We start from the raw sequence: 19,316 nt of genomic DNA, 5'->3' as shown, positions 1-19,316 counted from the left end.
AGGGATGGCTGACTCAAAACCAACAGATGTGCACAGACTAGCCAGATATTTGGGGTTAGACACATGGTATATGCAAAATATTGAAATCATGTGGTTTGACATATGCAAAGCAAATGTTTTTGAAATATTTGTAAATTGGTCACAGCCAAAAACTGTGGGGCGATTTTTTAAAAAGACAAAAGCCATGTTATAAGGACTTGACCAAACTCCAAGGCCTCGTTTAGGAATTTATTTATTTGAAATGTTAGAAAGCACAAATGTACTTAGACCAAAATGTAATTGTCCAGTGGATTGCACGCCACACCCTTACGTGTTCTGCCTATGGAGGGAAGTCCTCGTGGCCCTTGACTGTATTGGCTACGGGGTCAAAAACTCTTAAGAGTGTCGAGAGACTCTAGCCAACGGCCACTTGCCAAACTCCTGCCTTACAATCTTCCCTTTATCAACTCAGTGCATTCTATTTTCATGTAATTCTTTTTTCCTGCTTGAAACAGTCAAAAGATTTCCCCAAACTTTTAAAATGCTTTTCTTTACAATAAAAAGAGCCAACAGATTTTACAAAATTAGTTTTAGTTACATCAGGACATATACAAGTAAAATAGGAGGGATTCAAAATAAAAGGGTTAAATCCCTGAAAAAGGAATATATTTATTAACCTACAACAATTTTACATAAACACAGGTGACATGTTGGCATAAGGAGAACATGAGCTGAAATATCCCTGAATTTTTAGAACGAAAAGGTTGAAGTTCAAGTTATACTTGCGAAGAAATCAAGTATTGAAAAAAAGGTATGCTTTTTTTTTTAATAATAATAACAAAAAGACTTGGAAAAAAATGATGGTACATGATGCTCTAAGCTTTCACTCTCAGTTCAATATCCTATTGCCAAACTAGTGTTGAGGTATATGACAAGTAGGAACATCACTCAAACCTTTAATGAATTCTTAGCTCACATTATGATATATTTGTAGCAGGCTGAGTAGCACCATCATGATGTGAATTCTGCTTCAAATCCATATATATATATATATATACACATATATATGTATATATTTAATTTTTTTACAGTACTAAAATACTAAAGCATTGCGTTAAAAAAGTTTTGTTTACAATTTAATTTACTTACTATACATCTCTTTCACTTCTTTATACAAATTAATGATTTAAAACCACCACAGCAAACCAGCTGCCTGTTTTTTTTCTTTTTAATTAACAGATTCACATGGAACTAACCCTGTTTATTCATCTTATGCAGGCATCAGTCTGCTCAATCTTCCTGGAAAAGAGGACACTTAAGCTAAGAAATGACAACATCACAATGTACAATTATCAACACAAAAGCAGACTGCCATTCGGTTTGCTGAAGAGCATACAGATCCATAAAATAGCATCAGCTTAAGTGAACTAGCTTTGTTATGTCTGTAGCATGTCGTTATTACCTGCAGTTAAGAGAAAATTCCTAAAACTACATATTTGAGTAATGAACTTGTCATACAATGTTGTATAAAACTGTCTTACAGTATAGCATGTGAGATGAGCACCAGAAAAATGTGTTGTGGACTAATGTATTCCCTTGAATCCAGTAAGCCCCGTGGCGGATTTAACTGGCTATATTAAAAATGGACACATTGCTCATCAGCAGATGCATGGCTAAAAGCAAAAATATTTTAAAAGCTTTCCTTGTTTCCTTAAAAAAAAATCAACTTTGCATTCTAAAATGAAAGTAAACTTTTTTTTTTAAACGTCTCAGTACCTTAGCATTGTTCAAGTTGTCAAAGCTTAGGTAGACAAAGTGCTTCTAAAACACCATTTAAAATATTTATACATATACGTGTGTGCACATATACATATGTGTATACATATATGTACATATATACGTTTATTGTCCTACAAGGACTTCACTGGATGAGCAAAATCCAGAGGCCTTTAAATGTCCACATTTAAAAAAAAAAAGAACAAAAACCTCGTGTAAGAATAGGTAATTATGCTAAAAACTTGACTGAAAAGGTACCCCTATTATTCAAGGGCATTGGAGTACACAGATAGCATCTTGATGATATAAAGGCATTAAATTTTCAATTGTTAAAGACACCATTTTCTTAGCACCATTTCTTAGAACATCCAAACAAATTCAGTGTTTTGCTGTCTATTCATTTATGCTTCCTGTAGCTATTTTGATAAATAAAAGTTAATATTAAGATTACAGTAAAAACTGCATGTTAAAAAGCCATTAATTCCAGTATTTCAGTACATTGTATATTCAGCACCAGATGGTATTTTAAAATTCCTGCCCCTGTAATACTACAGTACTTGTTTGACTTCTGTTCCATGACTATGCAAACTTGGTATTATTAAAAGTGGTCACATGTGTAGAGTTGTAAAGGGGGAAAAAAATCACATTTACATACCATCTCGTCCAATAATAGAACCAGTGTTTAAAAATGCAAATTGTGGAACACTTTCTTCCCCACCTTCTTTTTTGCATAGAATGCTTTGGTCTTTTGCCTAAATGCCATCTGTGACCACTTAGGAGTCAGTGGAAATTAAGTGCTATGGTAGGATGACCTCTTTTTTTGCTGGTGAGCTGAGGTTCTTCCCACCACATTTGCCAGGAATCCTGTATCCTTTCCCCACTGCCCCCGTCATGAGAACTATACTACGGACAGGTTGGTTGTGGTCTTTTCAAATGAGGTACCCACCACAAGGAGCGACATCATATGTATCTGTTGTAAGGCCCTGTGACCCGAGTGAAGGCATATGGAGATGTAGTTACTGTGGAGTCTGTGGTCACGGACATGGTCCTTTCAGCAAGGGACTTGATAAAGCGCAGGTAAGTGGGCTCGGAAGGTTCATGCGGCTCAGTGGGCTCCCGTTTCACTTTTTTGCCGTGGGTTTTCTGAGGCACATAGTCTGGCCCATACTTCTCACACTCTTCCTCTTTCTCTCGGGCTTTTTCAGCCATTTTGGCTTCCCAGAGCGCCAAGCCATGTTTTGGCTCATTCATGCTCTTATGCTGGTAAAAGACCAGCGAGATCCTGGTGGGGTGATTCCTATTGGGATTCTTTAAAGGGGTTGTGGCATGAAGCTCGCGCTTGGCACACTCAATGAGAATTGACCCATGAGTTGGAGCCACAGCCACTCCCCCAATGTCAGGATCTAGAAAGCTCTGCTCACTGTCTGACCAGACTTCATCATTGTCCTCGGGGGCAGAAGGCTGCTTTTCCTGGTTACCGGCATCCTGTAATTTGTATAAGCCTTCTTGGACAGAAGCAGTTCTATCATGGCTAAGACCTGGAAGCATCTTAGAGAACCCATTAGCTGTGTGGGAAAGCATGTCATTTTCCTTGTTTTGGAGATGCAGGGCATGAAGAGAACTGTTGAACATGCCTGGAGCTGCACCGTAGTTATGGATTATATGAGAAGATGGGGGATGTTCACCATTCTTATAGTCTATGTTTGGATTGCTCAAACTGGGTGGTAATCTAGAGGCGGCTCCCATGAAGTGGCCATCCATCTCATGAGTGGAATAAGGAGGAAATGTCCCTACATGGTGTACATTTGTTTTAAGAGTACAACTGCTGAAGGCATCTCCCTGCATAGTTTGGTTTCCATAACCTAAGTACTTAGAGGAAAAACTCTGGCTATTTCCGAACCTTGGCTGGTAAAGTGTATGGATGGGTGGTAAATTTAGCTTAGAGAGAGGGTCTTGGTTTGGATACCTGTATAGATCCATGGGCTGAGGCTGGGGAGAATAGGAACCCAGATACGGGGAGCAGTTGTCCACCGATACATTTCCATTGCATTGATATGATGGATATTGATTATTCTGGTTCAGAAGCCCTGTGTAGGGATTCATGGGATTAGAAGAATTCAAATATGAACCTGTAGCTTGGGATGAGGTGGAATAGAGGTTCATAGGGCTGGCGCCTCCATAAATATCTGAAGTGTGTGAAGAGCCCGGATAAGCTTGGATAACTGGATTGGGCCGCCTCATGTAAAGATTGGCTGATCCAGAGGAAGAGTAGGAGTTGCCAGACTCTGACTGAGGGTTATTCGTCACGGGGTGATGCTGGGGCTGCTGCTGCTGTTGGGGTGGCTGTTGGGGTGGCTGCTTCTGTGGCTGTGGAGGTTGCTTCTGCAGTGGCGGGGGTGGGGGTGGGAGCTGCTGGGACTGCTGCATGACTGGTCCTGAAAGTCGCAGAAGTTCTGTGGACAGGGTAAGAGAAAGCACACAAATGTGTCCGATTATTATTTTACAGAAGCTAGCGAAGATGCTTAAATGTATGTGAGAACCCCCGGTAAGATGATGCAATACCCATCAAACAAGGACAAGAGCAAAGTCAGGGTTCTGATCACTGTCTGGTGTAATTTTTTTGTCTAAAGCATTAGATAAAACAGCAGATCTCTACAACAGTACGATGTGGTAAGTGAAGAAAAATGTCACAAACATCCAAGAGCTGTTTCACCGAGAGCATCATGTTTTCTGGAGCTTCTGTGCATCTGACCATGCCACATTCTACCTGAAGTGCCCTTCTCCCTCCACCCCACCTCCCTGCCCTTCCTTGGCACGGTCCTCCCTTCTTCAAGGAAGCCTTCTCTGACCTCATCTTCTAGTGCATGCAGAATACCCACAGATAGAGCAATGCTTCATAATGTACGGTAATTATGCATTTTTTAGTCCTCTTCTCCCACTGATGCAAAGCCGTTCCTTGAAGGAAGGGACCAGGTCTTATTTTACTTTATTTCTCCACTGCCTGGCATGCAATAAAATTTGTTAAATAATTGGGAGTAGCATAAAATTTGTTACAGAAGATTCAGCAATGCTATGAAGAAAAGAATGACCTTCACTTAACACCCAAAGCATATCTTACATAACTGGTAAACCCCATCTACACAGTGGTCAATAAAACTTTAAAGTAATTTTCAGCTTTGTAAGTGAAAACTTTAAGTCATACTTTTATTGCATGACCTCATAAAAATCTATGTATGAGAAAAGAACAAATAAATGGAGCTGTAATGGCAGTCCTGAGCATTGAAATGATTATTAGAGAAACCAGTTAGAAAAGACTGGAGGCAAAGTTCTATCCGATTATACTTTGCAGCTAACCTAAAGGAGAGATTAAGGAGTGAATAGGATTTACTTCTCTTAGTGTAAGTCAACCAATCAACAAATTTTTGTTAAGCATCGTTAGCATATTATTCTAAATTACTTAGTTTCTCTAGGTTTTGAGATGAATTGGTAGGGGAATTTGACTTGGTGAAGCAAAGATGGTTGGTTCTAAGCAAACCAGTAGACTAAACTTAAAAGATAAACCTTTTACTTTTGTTAATGGCCAGGCCAATACCATTTGTAAGATGTGGATATGGACATTGCATTGTATGGCTTTTTATAGCAATTAACTGAAGACACAAACAAGGGATTTTGAAAGGAAAGTATCAACTTAGTATTGATAAATAATGCTCTGTTGCTACTACCACAGATGTGATCTGTTTGGATGGGTAAAAGCTTTAGACGATAACTACATGTTATGAGGATACCCCTCCTCAACTCAGACTTAAAGTGGCTAAGGAAAGAATCTTCTTCTCCTGCCCCTGCTCCATAAATCCTATTTTCAAATTTCTTATTTCAACAGATAGTACTGTTTTAGTTACCTAAGCTTAAAATGTTCAAGTCAATCTTAAATTTTTCTTCATCTTTGTTCCAATGCTTTGTCAGCCATGTATTGCGAATCATTTTGGGTGCATTCACTTCTATCATTTTTGCTACGTCTTCATTGCTACCACCCAAACTCAAGCTTTTTCTCTTGGTTTATTGCATCTGTCTCCAAACTCATAGCTCCTCTGCCTCTAATTTGGCCTCCTGTCACTGCTAGATTAACACTAATTTCACCATATCCCCTCATAAAACTGCCATTTATTACAGAATAGAATCCATACTTCTCCATTAAGCTGGGGTTGAGGGTGCAATATCTCATTACCATCTCCAAGAGCAAAGCTTGGCCCTTGGGACTTCAGAGAAGATTCTGGTTCAAAACTTAAGACCCTCATTTTGAACATAAGTTTCAGATAACACAGATGCATCTTGCTTTACATTAAATTTACCTGCCAACTGTTTAGTCTGGCTTGCATTTTCAGTCTGTTTTGTACGAGATGAGGCTGACTTTTCCTTTTCATTCTTATTTGCGCTGTTTTCCAGGGAGGAAAGCTTTTCAGCTGCAGCTTTCTTGGCTTCTAGTTTCCTTTGTCGGCATGTCTTGACTGGCTCTGCTAACATCCGGACTTTTCGCCGAAAAGAACTCAGCACCTGAATGGCACCATTTTGTTTCTTCTTCTCTTGAGCTTCCACACTCCCAAACTCATCCACGTCAGAGACTTTGTAGAGAGGCAGAACATGGAGCTGCTCATCCTCAGGTTTTCCTCCAATTTCTCGATTGTCTTCTCTAGTGAGGGTGCATACCTGGTAGGAAAATAAGACAGTACCGCCTCAGTTTCAGTCCAAAAGACACGTGTGTGCGCGTGTGCGCACGTGTGTGTGTGTGTGTGTCTGTGTGTGTGTAACTTTCTCCCTGTCAGTATTTAGATTTGTGGTGGTGGTCTCCTGGACCAGATCGGTAACAGGCATATTACCATGAACCACGTCTTTCTGTTCTTAAGGGAGGTTGCATTAAAATGGTACAGGGAGATAGACAAGTCCATGTTGACTTTTTTTTTCCCCTTTTCTTTTTTTGAGTCTTATCAGGAAATGTTACCAGTGGTGACTTTGTTCTTCAAATATATTTTTGATTCTAAGGGAAGAAGCAACACTCCCACCAAAATGGAGCAATCTCCCACCTTTCACACTTGAAACATAGATGTGAGAGATGTGACACCTCTTCAAGAAGGGGCTAAAAGGTTCTTCCACCAAATGACTTCCTGTTTTGCTAGTTATCACAGTCACCTAATCTCATACTTTTGTACACAAAGAAATTTCACATCCTTCCTCACACCGGACTCCTAACTCCCCTTTCGTTGCTCTTAAGACATTTCCACAAGCTACCAAAGTGAAATCTAAGTAATGTAAAACTGAAGATACAGTTGCTCTAGGGGATGTGTAACTCAACTCTGCATCTACCTTCCTCTTCTCTCCTTTTCTGTACTTGTCAAGACTAACTTACTGTTGTTCCTCTCTCTTTTCTCTTCTAAGCTATTGCACCATACAAGGGGCTCTTCCAAAAATGGGTAAAGTCTACCTCTCTTGCTTTGCTAACTTGATGGTCCCTTTTTCTCTTTTGTTAGCCACAGTTATATTGGTGTTGATGGGAGATTATTTGTTGACTTTAAAATACTAGCTTTTAGTATTTAGTGTTTTTGAGTGATGCAGAAAACAACATGATCATGATTATTTAAAGTACAGGAAATATAAAATTACTGGAAGATACTCTTGAAAGGAATGTGATAACAGACTTACCTTGAAAGACAAGTTTAACACGAGATGGGACTAAAACGAGTTTTTCACTTCCAATACATAAATAAGTCTTCCAAATCCACATCTCTAAGCACTTGCCACTTTTTCTCACGTGTGTGTCCCTACTCTCTTCTTACCTAGTGCTGCTTTCCCTTGCACCTTGTGGAAACCGTGACCTATTAGAGGCAAAGTCCCCTTTACGCAGAACCTTTCTCATCTTTGCCTTCTCTCCATCACCTTGCTAGCGTGAAACATGGCTATCTTTAGAACCTACTATGGCTCTGATTATTATTTATTTCTTCTTCCTAGAATCTAGCCTAGCCTTCTAATAGTGAGCAAGTGTTCAACACATAATTAGTGACAATTTTAGATATTGTGGATGATAAGCTGCCTTGTTGGTCCTCCTGGATCAGAAGTCCGCACGCTAATCTGCCTCACAGCCAGTTTTTGCATGGCCAGTGAACTAAGAGTGTTTTTTGCATTTTTAATAATAATAAAAAAATAATGTGGTGGAGATCCTATGTGGCCTGCGAAGCCTAAAAATCTACTAACTTTCCTTTAATTAAAAAGAACAAAACTTTCTGACCCCTGCTCTAGACCATTAAACCAATACCCTTTCTGCTTCTCAAAAACTTCATACCTAGGTTCCGTAAATTACTTCCACTATTGTTTACCATCTCCCTGGGGTTCTTGTCTACCCGAGACTATGACTTTGGTCTCTGTATTCTATTTTTCATCTGAAGTCTCATTGGTCATCTTCCTCAACTACACATATATCCATGTTGATGACTCATTAGGTAGATTATAGTTTCTTCACCTAAACTTTTTCATTCTCTATCTCCACCCTGGTTTCTCTCTCTCCACGCAAGGCCACACCATGGACTCTCAGTGTTGGACACTGCTCCACCCTAAGACCATATTCATTTTCTCCACTTATCAAGACCTCCAATTATACGGCCCAATCTACTTCACCCACTATGCTATGTAGTTAAAATGGGCTCTTCTGTACTTTGAATTTTCTACAGTAGTTACTTTGCCACAGAAGGGTATTTTTCATTTGCACTTCTCTCTGCAAGGTGGACTGGTGCCTTGACTTGTATACGGCTTTTTACTTTACTGATTATAACCTACCAGATACCTGACACTGAATTTTGAAAGAACCTTTGGCAGCTAATAGTAGCTGGCAATGCCTAGTCACTGGTTTAGCTTTGCATCAACCATGCTTTTCCTGTGCTTGTCAACAGATTTCTAGTAATGTGCCAACCCATTATGAGAGTACGAGATATGCCAAACAAGGTCACCTTTGCAACAGCAATTCATTCATGAAAACACTTGTGCAATGACACCTGTAGAGAACATATTACTCTAATCACATGCTACTAACTTGCAGCCTTTCACTCTTTCACAGGATGTGCTGCTAATCCATCCTGTGCCCCACTTACCAATGTGCTGCCATTCTGCATGTTGTGTAAGTCCCTATGGGCATGAGCGCAGAAGTCCAAACATGCAGTGACCCCTGAGAATGGTCGGCCTTCCTTTAGACCCAGTCGGCACTCTGGTGCTCTGTGTTCATATTCAATCTGAAAAATAAAAGTGTGTGTGTGAATGGGGACATACTTAGGCATTTGAAATTCTTAAGCTACATTTGAGAAAATAGTGTAAGACCTGTGTACTGAACAGGTCAAAAAGACTCCTTAGTATTTTGGCTATTTAGAACTTTAAAAAAAATGTTGCATATTTTATATCCAGAAATACAATAGAATGATACAAAATAGGCCAAACATTTTGATATGGTAAAGTATTTATTTTACAGTGTTGAGGTATAATTGATATACATTAAACAGCATATATTTAAAGTGTACCCACTTGATGAATTTTGACATGCATATACGTAAAACCATTGCAACAATAAAAATAATGTACATAGCCATCACTTCCAAAGTTTCCTCCTTCCCTTTTTAATTCACGCTTCCTTTGTTCCCAGGTAACTACTGATCTGCTGTCACTACAGATTACTTTGGATTTTCTAGAATTTTATATAAGTGGACCTATTTTGAGTATATTTTTATATATGATGAAGATTAAGAGTCAAGGTTAATTTTTTTCCATATGGCTATCCAACTGTTCAAACACTACTGGATAAAAAGATTATCCTTTGCCACTAAATTGCCTTTATCAAAAATCAGTTGACTGTACATGCTGGATCTATTTCTGAACTTTCTATTCTGATCTTTTGGTATATAACAGTGTGTTGGGAGGTGTGTGTATATATGATAATACACGGTCTTGATTACTAGTAAATATGGACCCTTAGTAATCTTGAAATCAGGGAGTAGAAATCTTCAAATTCTGGTATTTTTGAAAATTCTCTATTTCAGATCCTTTGCATTTCTCTCTATGTATTTTACAATCACCTTGTCAATTCCTTCAAAACACTTGGTAAGCTTTTGATAGGTACTGAATCCACTGATTGACTTGGGGAACGTAATAAATCTATCTTTCCAGTTTGGGTCTTCTTAAATTTCAGCAATGGGTTTTCAGTGCACAGGTCTTGTACATTTTTGTCAAATGTCAAATTTTTATGCATAAGAATTTCATATTTTTGATGCTATTTGCTATTGGTTTTCACTACAATTTTTAATTGTTTATTGCTAGTACCTAGAAATACAATTCATTTTTTTATTTTGCAACTTTGCTAAACCATTTATTAGTACTAGGAGTTTTTTGGTAGATTCTTTGGGACTTTCTACATAGATAAGCATGTTGTCTACATATAAGCACACTTTCATTTCTTCCTATTCAATCTGTATGCTTCTTGTTTTTTTCTTGCCTATTACCCTGTCTAAAATTCTCAGTTAGATGTTAATAGAAGTGGTAAAAATGGATGTCCTTGTCTTGTTTCTAGTCTTAGGGGTAAAGCAGTCAGTCTTTCACTATTAAGTTTGAAGTTAGCTTTTGGTTTTTCAATTATTCCCCTTATCAGACTGAGAAAGTTCCCTTCTATGGGTGTTGAATATTGGTAAATGCTTTTTTCCTCTATCTATTGAGATAATCATATTTTCCCCATTACGTTGGCTATTATGGTGCATCCCATTGATTTTTGAATGTTAAAGCATTCCTGAAATAAACTCCATTTGGGCTGTATTATCCCTTTTACACATTGTTGTGTCTAATCACTAAAATTTTGTTAAGAATTTGCACATCAATATTTATGAAGAACAATGGACTATGTAATCTTTTTTCTTTAAAGCCTTTGTCTAGTTCTACTATCAAGTTATTTCCAGCTTCATAAAATGAGTTGGACGTTTACTCCTTTTCTATTTTTCTAGAAGAGTTTCCACTGAATTGTTATTTCTTCCTTAAATAATGAGTCAAGTTTGGAAGGGAAATTATCTGAGCCTGGAGTTTTTAGGAAAGTTTTTAACTACAATTTCAATGTCTTTAATAGATATAGAATGATTTGTGGTATTTATTTTTTTCTTCAGTAAGCTTTGGTAATTTGTATGTGTTTAAAAATTATTTATTTATTTATTTATTTAGAGCACAAGCTAACAGGGAGGGGCAGAGAGAGAGAGAGAGAGAGAGAATCCTAAGCAGACCCTGCACTGAGTGCAGAACACAATGTGGGGCTCAATCTTATGACCCTATGATCATGACCTTAGCTGAAATCAAGAGTTGGATGCTTAACCAACTGAGCCACCCAGGCACTCTGGTAATTATTGTCTTTTAAGTACTTTGCTCATTCCATGTAAATTGTTGAATTTATTGGCATATAGCTTCAATAATATGTCTTTATTTTTCTTTTAATGTCAGTAGGATCTGTAGTAATGTCTTGTCTCTAGATATTGGCAATTTGTGTCTTTTCTTTTTTCCTGATTGAATTGACTCAAAGTACCAGCTTTTGGTTTCACTGATTTATTCTCGTTTCCGTATTTCATTTCATTGATTTCTGTTGTTTAGTTTTTCATTCCTTCCACCTTTTAGGGCTCAAATTGCTCCCCTTTTCCAAGTTTCTTAGAGTAGAAGCCTGGATCATTAATTTGAGACTTTATAATTTTCTAATAAGTGTTCAACGCTATAAATATTTAAGCAAGGCATAGACATCATCCCGCAAATTTCAATGTCATGGCTTCATTTTCATTCAGTTGGAAATACTTTCTAATTTCTCTTGTGATTTATTCTTTGGCTCATAGGTCATTTAGAAGTATGTTGAATTTATATATATATATTCTTTTCTGCTATTTGTTATATATTTGTCTTATCTTTCATTTGGTTCCATATTCCTTTCAAGAACCTTTTTGGACTGATTCCATTCTTTTTATCTCTTTACTGATGGATTAGCTATACACCCCCACCCCCAGTGGCTGCTTGCCTTAAGGTTTACAGTATATTCTGTCACTTCTCACAGTCTACATTCAAGAAATAGGACACCACTGTATATATAACATGAGAACCTTACAACAGTATACTTTCAATTCCCCAGCCTCTATGCTACTTCTACATGTTATAAACTTCAAAATGCATTGTTTTTTAAATAGCAAATTATCTTTTAAAGAAATTTTTAAAATAAGGAAAAAGGTTTTTTATTCACATATCTACTGTTTATGATGTTTTCCATTCCTTTTCGTCAATATAGATTTCTATCTGGTATCATTTTCTTTCTGCTGGAGGGCTTCCTTTAACATTTTTCAAGTGTTATTAGTCTGCTCATGGTAAATTATTTCAGCTTTTGTAAGTTTGAAAAAAAATACTTTGCCTTTACTTTTGAGAGTTGTTTTTACTGGGTAGAGATTTCTAGTTTGACAGTTTTTTGCTCTTTCAGAACTTTAAAGATGTTTCTCCTCTTTTTTTCTTACATTTTTCTCTGATGAGAAGTTTAACTTTAGCAATGAGACTTTATAAAATCAAGGAACAAAGCAAGGGAAGAGCATTTAGATATGAAAAATAAGGATAATATATTCAGTTGGGGGAGGAGACAAAAATCAAACGGTAGGTTTTGACAGCATCCATACCCTTAACAGGTCTTCCCATGTACTGTGTGGAAAGATCACGTGGCTGTTTTTTTGATCTCTATTAAGACATATTAAGACATACAGATGAACATTACCACTAGTAGCTACCATGCAATATACAAAACACTTTATCCATTCACAGCCATTGACTGATTTAATTTAGATAGACATTACATCTATTTTTTACGTATTTTTTTAATGTATGAGTATTTATGTATTTACATTTTTTATTTTTTTCCTTTTCATTTTTTTATTTAAATTCTAGTTGACATAGATGGTAAAATTGGTTTCAGGTATAGAATTTAGTGATTCATCACTTACATATAACATCCAGTGCTCAACACAACAAGTGCCCTCCTTAATACCCATCACCCATTTAGTCCACCCCCCACCCACCTCCTTCCATCAACCCTCAGTTTGTTCTCTATAGTTGAGTCTCTTATGATTTGATTTTTTTCCTCTCCATATGTTCATTCATTTCATTTTTTTTTAATTCCACACATGAGTGAAATCAGATGGTATTTGTCTTTCTCTGACTTATTTTGTTTAGCATAATACACTCTAGCTCCATTCACATCTCTACAAATGGCAAAATTTCCTTCTTTTTGATGGCTGAGTAATATTCCATTATACAAATATATTATGGAAGAATGCATAACATGAGATCTACCATTAAACAAAGTTTCAAGTGTCTAATACATTAGTGTTGACTATAGGTATGTATCATTTTCCCATTTTGCCCCCAAACTTACTTTTCCTCACTGACTCCAAATACTAGTTAATAGAACCATCTGTCCAAGCCAGAAATTTGGTGGATCCTGAAATTTACCTTCTGCTTGTCCTCAAATCCATTGGTCACTAAGTTCTGTATGTTCTACCTCAGATATTTCACATACTTATTTTCTTTATTCTATCACTACTGCCATTTCTTTAATTTAGGATTTTAACATCTCTTGGCCAATGACTACACTAGCTTACTTCTCCAATTTAATCTTACACTAACCTAAGTTGTATTTCATTTAATTTGGCTTGTTGAGTGAAATTTTTTTTTCATTTTTTTATGTTACTCATCATACGGTACTTCACTAATTTTTGATGTAGTGTTCTTTTTAAATTAAATCACCCTCCTCTGCCCCAACACACACTTAAAATGCCCCAATGGTAGCCTTCTTACATACAGGATAAAGTTCAAAGATTTTTATATGGTCTCCAAGGCTATTTGTGACCTTAGTTGTCTCTACTTTCAGGGAGAACTTTTTTGTTCCTTCAGAAATGTGCATACCTCTATTCCAGCTGTAACTGCTATTTTATCTATCTGTCTCCTCTAAAGAAGGAATTCCTTAAAGACAGAAACCCTACATTGCTCATCTTTATGTCCACAGTGACTAAATACAGTATCTAGTTTATGACATATATATATATTTAATATATATAACATATACTAAATATGGTATCTAGCTTATATCCATTTAATGCTTCTGTTGTTGATGTTATGACAGGGGAGACTTTACAATTTTTTTTCCTCCTTCATGAACATTTCTGAACAAATCACCTAGCCTTCCAAATAGGTACAGCCTAGAACACACCTATAAAATAGGAAAAAGATGTTTTTGCTTGGTTCATGGAGCCAAGGCCAATCAAAAAGAAGAGAATCCAGCAAAATCTGATCTATCTGGACACATGTATGTACACTTACAAAGCAGTACACTCATAGGTTAATATGTATAGACATATATGTGAAAACAGTTACTATTAATAGGTGGTTAGAACCTACAATTTGGGCCACATAATTTTAGTTAACCATCAAAGTGTGCTTACAGAAGAGATATGAGAACAAGATTAGTGGATAGAACAGCTTGTGAGACTTAAAAGCTCATTATCTTTACGGATTAAAAGACCAAAAATATGCTCTTTTGGATGATATAATTCCTATGTACCAGAAACAGAACAGTGTGGCTTCACTAATTGGGAAGAGGAAAATTTAGAAAAATAAAGGAAAATCATTGCTTCAAAAATATTTCTGGAAGTATGTAGGCCATCAATAATAAGTAAACTGTTCCAATCATTGTCAATTATTTTTAATAAACTTACCTGATTATTATATGCATCAGGTGCAAGTTTCTTGTATGTTGGTGCCATAAGAGTGGACAGGTTTTGTAAATGAGACTCCAGTTTCTCTTCCTGTATAAAATGAATAACTCTACTTATTAAATTCTAAATCCTTTCTATATGTAAGAGATGCTATCAGTTAAATTTTTCCTGCTACATCTTAGATCCAAATGACAATATATTGTGTCTTTCTTAAGTAATTAAAGTTCCTTAACATGACTATTTCTAAGTAAAAAGTATAAACCATATATCTATTTTTGTATGTGTTATCAAAATATCTAGCTCTTTGGTATTTTTCTATTAATCAATTTTGTACTCTGCATGCAGATATTTGGCATTTTATAAATATAAGCCTATGCTAGTAATAGGATAAGGAGAATGAAGCCATATGATCTTAAAGAGGTCACATTCTCCACTCCTTCTCCAATCAGCTGCCATGGAAGATGAGCTATTGAAAGGATTTGTTTGGTTCATCTATTTTCAATCTTTATATTTTTAAATGTTTATAAAAACAGCATTCAAAATTTGAGAAGATCTTTCCACTGAACTAAAAGTTAGTAGATGCTTCAAATATGGATAAAACTCTCAGAACTAGAATGTGCTATATATGCAGAACTTTGTAAAGTTTACTTGAAAGGAGAAATGTTCAGTTACACTCCCTCCTCCCTACAAAGAGCAGATTTTCCAGGTAAGATGCTTATAAAATGGTAGATGTAACTACCTGGCAGAGTTATACTTATTTGTAGTTTAGAAGGTGAGAAGGTTTCTAAGCCAAGCTCTCCTACCTACCTGAGGGAGGATGTTCCTAGCCATTTCTTGGATTTGCTTTATATTAAATCTAGTGAAAGTGATAAACATTTATAAAATAGTGGTAAAACCCTCCAGTATGGAAAATTAAAGTCGTTGATGATATGTAAAATTGCTACACTTCATTAGGCTTATTAAGTATTTGTATTTTTTTTATGAAAAGGGACATCTAGCCCATTTAATATAGTTTATTAAAAATATAATCCTGTGAAAAAATTTATATCATGATTTCACGAGTTTTCGTTCTTTACTAAATTTCCACTTATAGTCACAGATAATAAAGCTAACACATTTTTCATTTAGAGGGAAATATCAATATTATACATAGTATAACTATATTTCAATTGCATTTAAAGTTTGAAAAGATAATTATAAGGTTCATAGAGTCACTAAAAATTTGGTCATATCTAAATGGTAAACATTTGGGGGGTTTTTTGATTATTCAATTAGCATACACTAGAAGCTATACCCAAAAGTTGTTAAAATTGGTATACATCTGTAAATTATATTTTGAGAAATTTATGTTTTAGTTACTTGAACGCAATCATTATGATAACTTTAAACTATCAAATCTCATGGTATGAAAATGTGATGAGAAGTGGTCTTTATTGAATGTGGCAGTGATGAACATGACTTCTGTAATTCAGGTTTGAAAAATGAAAGTTTTAACAATAAAATGTTACCACTTGGTTTTAATACCAGTGATGGCTGTTTAAAACTCTGGAATTAACATAAAAGATAAGTACAAAAGGCCATAAGGTATGAAGAGTTTATATTGTTCAAACTTTACTACTTTGGTATCACATGGTTATTATTATGCTAATTTTATCAAATATATAATGTGTATCTACAGTATAGTAAAATTCTGATGTACCTCTGAGATGAAATTCTCTATGTTAATGAGAATTTAACAGAGTATGTTATACTGTTCACTTTATCTGTACTCATCAATTCTCCCCCAAAATTAAAGAGATTATATATCAGGAAGTAAACAAACCTCTTTTGGGTCATCCCCAAGCAGCTTAAATTTTCTTGGGATCTTGCTTCTGGCAAACTTACATCCATTGTAGTACATGCTCCATGAACAACCAAAAGAAAAGGAGGCACCACAGGTATCGGGATCCAGCCCTTGACAGGCACAGGTTCTCCTGAGGAATTAAAGCACCAAGTTCATAGATAATCGATATCGAACACTTATCTAGGCTACCAATCTTGTATTCTGGACGTCTGCATGCAAAAAGGAGTGTGAATTAGGTTTAAAAGAAGTTTATATTAAGCTTGCCATAACCACATCAGAAAAGAACTATTTTAATTGATTTTAAAACACAATTTAAACAAACTTTTTATTGTAGCATAATATACAGAAAAAGTACACATAATTTTACAGCTTGCAAATGCTCACAAATAAAACATACCCAAGTAAGTAGCACCCAAAGTAAGAAACAAATATACACTAGCACTCCAGAATCTCTTCTATACTTCCAGGCATTGTCTGTAACAATAACTTCTGTCAGAAGAGTTTTGCCTATTTTTATATTATATATATAGTGTACTATATGTGTATGTCTATATGTATGCATAGTTTTGCCTATTTTTATACTATATGTAGTATATATATACAATTTTGCTCACTCATATATATATATACTATATTAAATTTTTATTTATATGGTATACCATGTTTTTTATTTATATATGTAGTACAAAAATGGGTAAAACTATATATATGTACACAGATAAATTATATTGTATAAGCTTATTTGTGTCTTGTTATTTTTGTTCAACATATGTTTGGGATATCCATCCATATTGTTGCATATAAGTGTACTTTTTCATGTATTTATTCATTGAATACAATTTTCCATTTTATGAATATTTCACAAAATAACCATTCTACCATTGATGGGCATTGGAGTGCTTTCTAGTTTTTGGCTAAAATACAGTACTGTGACAGATATACCCTAAGGGCAATAAACAAACAGAAAAAACTAGCAAAGAACCCAAAGAACAAAAATGATAAAATAACCTACTAGGAAAACTTACTCAATAGGTATTTTTTTCAGCTTTACTGAGGTACAATTTGCAAACAGTAAGAAATTTAAAGTGTACAACACGATTTGATGTATGTGTACATTGTGAAAGGATTTGCCCACTGAGAAAATATATCCCTCACCTTTTTAATGCCCCCCTTTTTGAAAAGAACATTTAAGTTGTATTCTTTTAGTAAACTGCAATTATATAATACCTGTGTTATCAACTAGAGTCTCCATGTTACACATTAGATCCACAGACGTTATTCATTTTATAACTGAAAGATTGTACCCTTTTATCAACCTTTCCCTATTTCCCTTACTCCCAAGCCTCTCACAGCCACTTTATTTTTTATTATTTTTTAAGATTTTTTATTTGAGAGAGAGCATGCACACAAAAAGGGGTAGGAAGAGGAAGAAGGAAAGAATCCCAAGCAAACTTCGTGCTGAGTGCAGAGCCCCATGTGGAGTTCAATCTCATGACCCCTGAGATCATGACCCGAGCAAAAACCAAGAGTCAGATGCTCAACAGACTGAGCCACCCAGGTGCCCTCACAACCACTTCTCTACTCTGTTTCAGAGTTCAGCTTTTTTGTTTTTCTTTTTGATTCCACACATAAGTGAAATCATGTATTTTTCTTTCTCTGTCTGGCTTATTTCACTTAGCACAATGTTCTCTAGGTTCATCCATGTTGTTACAAATTACAAGATTCCCCCCCTCTTCGAGGCTGAATAATAACTTGTTTTCCCTCTCCCTCCATACCACATTTACCCATTGGTGGACACGTAGGTTGTCTCCACACCTTGGTTATTATGAATAATGCTGCAATGAAGTGCAGAAATCTCTTTGAGATAATGATTTCATTTCCTTTGGATGTATACTCAGAAGTGGGATTGCTGGATCATATGGAAGTTCTATTAACTTTCTGAGGACTCTCCATACTGGCTGTTAACAGTTTATGCTTTCACTAATAGTGTACAAGGATTTCCTTTTCTCCACCTTCTTGCTAACATTCTTGTCTTTTTTGGTAAAAGATATGCTAACAGGATCAGGTGATAGATGATATCTTATTGTGGTTTTGATTTATATTTCTCCAGTGATTAGTGATGTTGAACACCTTTTCATGTACCTGTTTGCCATTTGTATGCATTCTCTATAAAAATGTCTACTCAGGTCCTTTGCCTGTTTTTTTTTTTAATTGAATTTTATAGATTCCTTGTATATTTGGGATATTAGCCTCTTTCTGGATATATTATTTGCAAATATTTTCTCCCATTCAATAGATTACTTTTTTTTTTTTAAAGGTTTATTTATTTGACAGAGATACAGCTAGAGAGGGAACACAAGCATGGGGAGGGGGAGAGGGAGAAGCAGGCTCCAACGCGGGGCTCGATCCTAGGACTCTGGGATCATGACCTGAGCCGAAGGCAGACGCCCAACGACTCAGCCACCCAGGCGTCCCAGATTACCTCTTCATTTTGTTGATGGTTTCCTCTATTGTCCAGTTTTTTGGTTTGATGTAGTCATACTTATTTTGCTTTTGGTGCCTTTGTTTTTGGAATGCAAAGAAAAAAAAGAACACATTAAGATCAATTCCAAGAAGTTTACCCCTATGTTTTTTTCTGGGAGTTTTACAGTTTCAGGTCTTGTGTTCAAAACTTTAATCCATTTTAAGTTGATTTTTGTGTATAGTCTAAGAGAGGTCTGGTTTCATTCTTTTAGGTGTGATCCCTACTTTTCCCAATACCATTTATTGAAGAAATGATCCTTCCCTCATTGTATAGTCTTGGCTCCATTAAAAAAAAAAATGACCATATTTGCATACATGTATTTGTCGGCTCTGCATTCTCCATTAATCTATGTGTCTGTTTTGTTGCCAGTATCATACTGTTTTAATTACTATAGGTTTGT

The 19,316-nt window shown here is 35.9% G+C and overlaps 1 protein-coding gene across 2 annotated transcripts in view; it reads right to left on the bottom strand.

The window, feature by feature from the left end:
- Window positions 1–214: 214 nt before the first annotated feature.
- The window catches only part of TET2 (tet methylcytosine dioxygenase 2), a 137,114-nt gene continuing 118,012 nt past the window's right edge, over window positions 215–19,316 (bottom strand). The window contains exons 7-11 of one of the 2 annotated variants that reach the window (XM_025873657.2): window positions 16,372–16,522; window positions 14,550–14,639; window positions 8,889–9,026; window positions 6,105–6,459; window positions 215–4,208 (exon numbers count right to left, since the gene is read on the bottom strand). In XM_025873657.2, coding sequence (XP_025729442.2) covers window positions 2,716–4,208; window positions 6,105–6,459; window positions 8,889–9,026; window positions 14,550–14,639; window positions 16,372–16,522 — 2,227 coding nt within the window. In that variant the 3' untranslated portion in view covers window positions 215–2,715. Of the gene's footprint in view, window positions 4,209–6,104; window positions 6,460–8,888; window positions 9,027–14,549; window positions 14,640–16,371; window positions 16,523–16,552; window positions 18,953–19,316 lie in introns of those variants that run through there. The other variant, XM_073892071.1, reaches the window with a different exon arrangement.

The sequence above is a fragment of the Callorhinus ursinus genome, unplaced genomic scaffold (genome assembly GCF_003265705.2).
Source record: "Callorhinus ursinus isolate GAN/ISIS: 27379988/994484 unplaced genomic scaffold, GSC_fseal_2.0 scaffold4, whole genome shotgun sequence".
Taxonomy (NCBI): domain Eukaryota; kingdom Metazoa; phylum Chordata; class Mammalia; order Carnivora; family Otariidae; genus Callorhinus; species Callorhinus ursinus.
The sequence above is the reverse complement of the archived record's forward strand: the minus strand, read 5'-3'. Positions and strand labels throughout refer to the sequence as shown.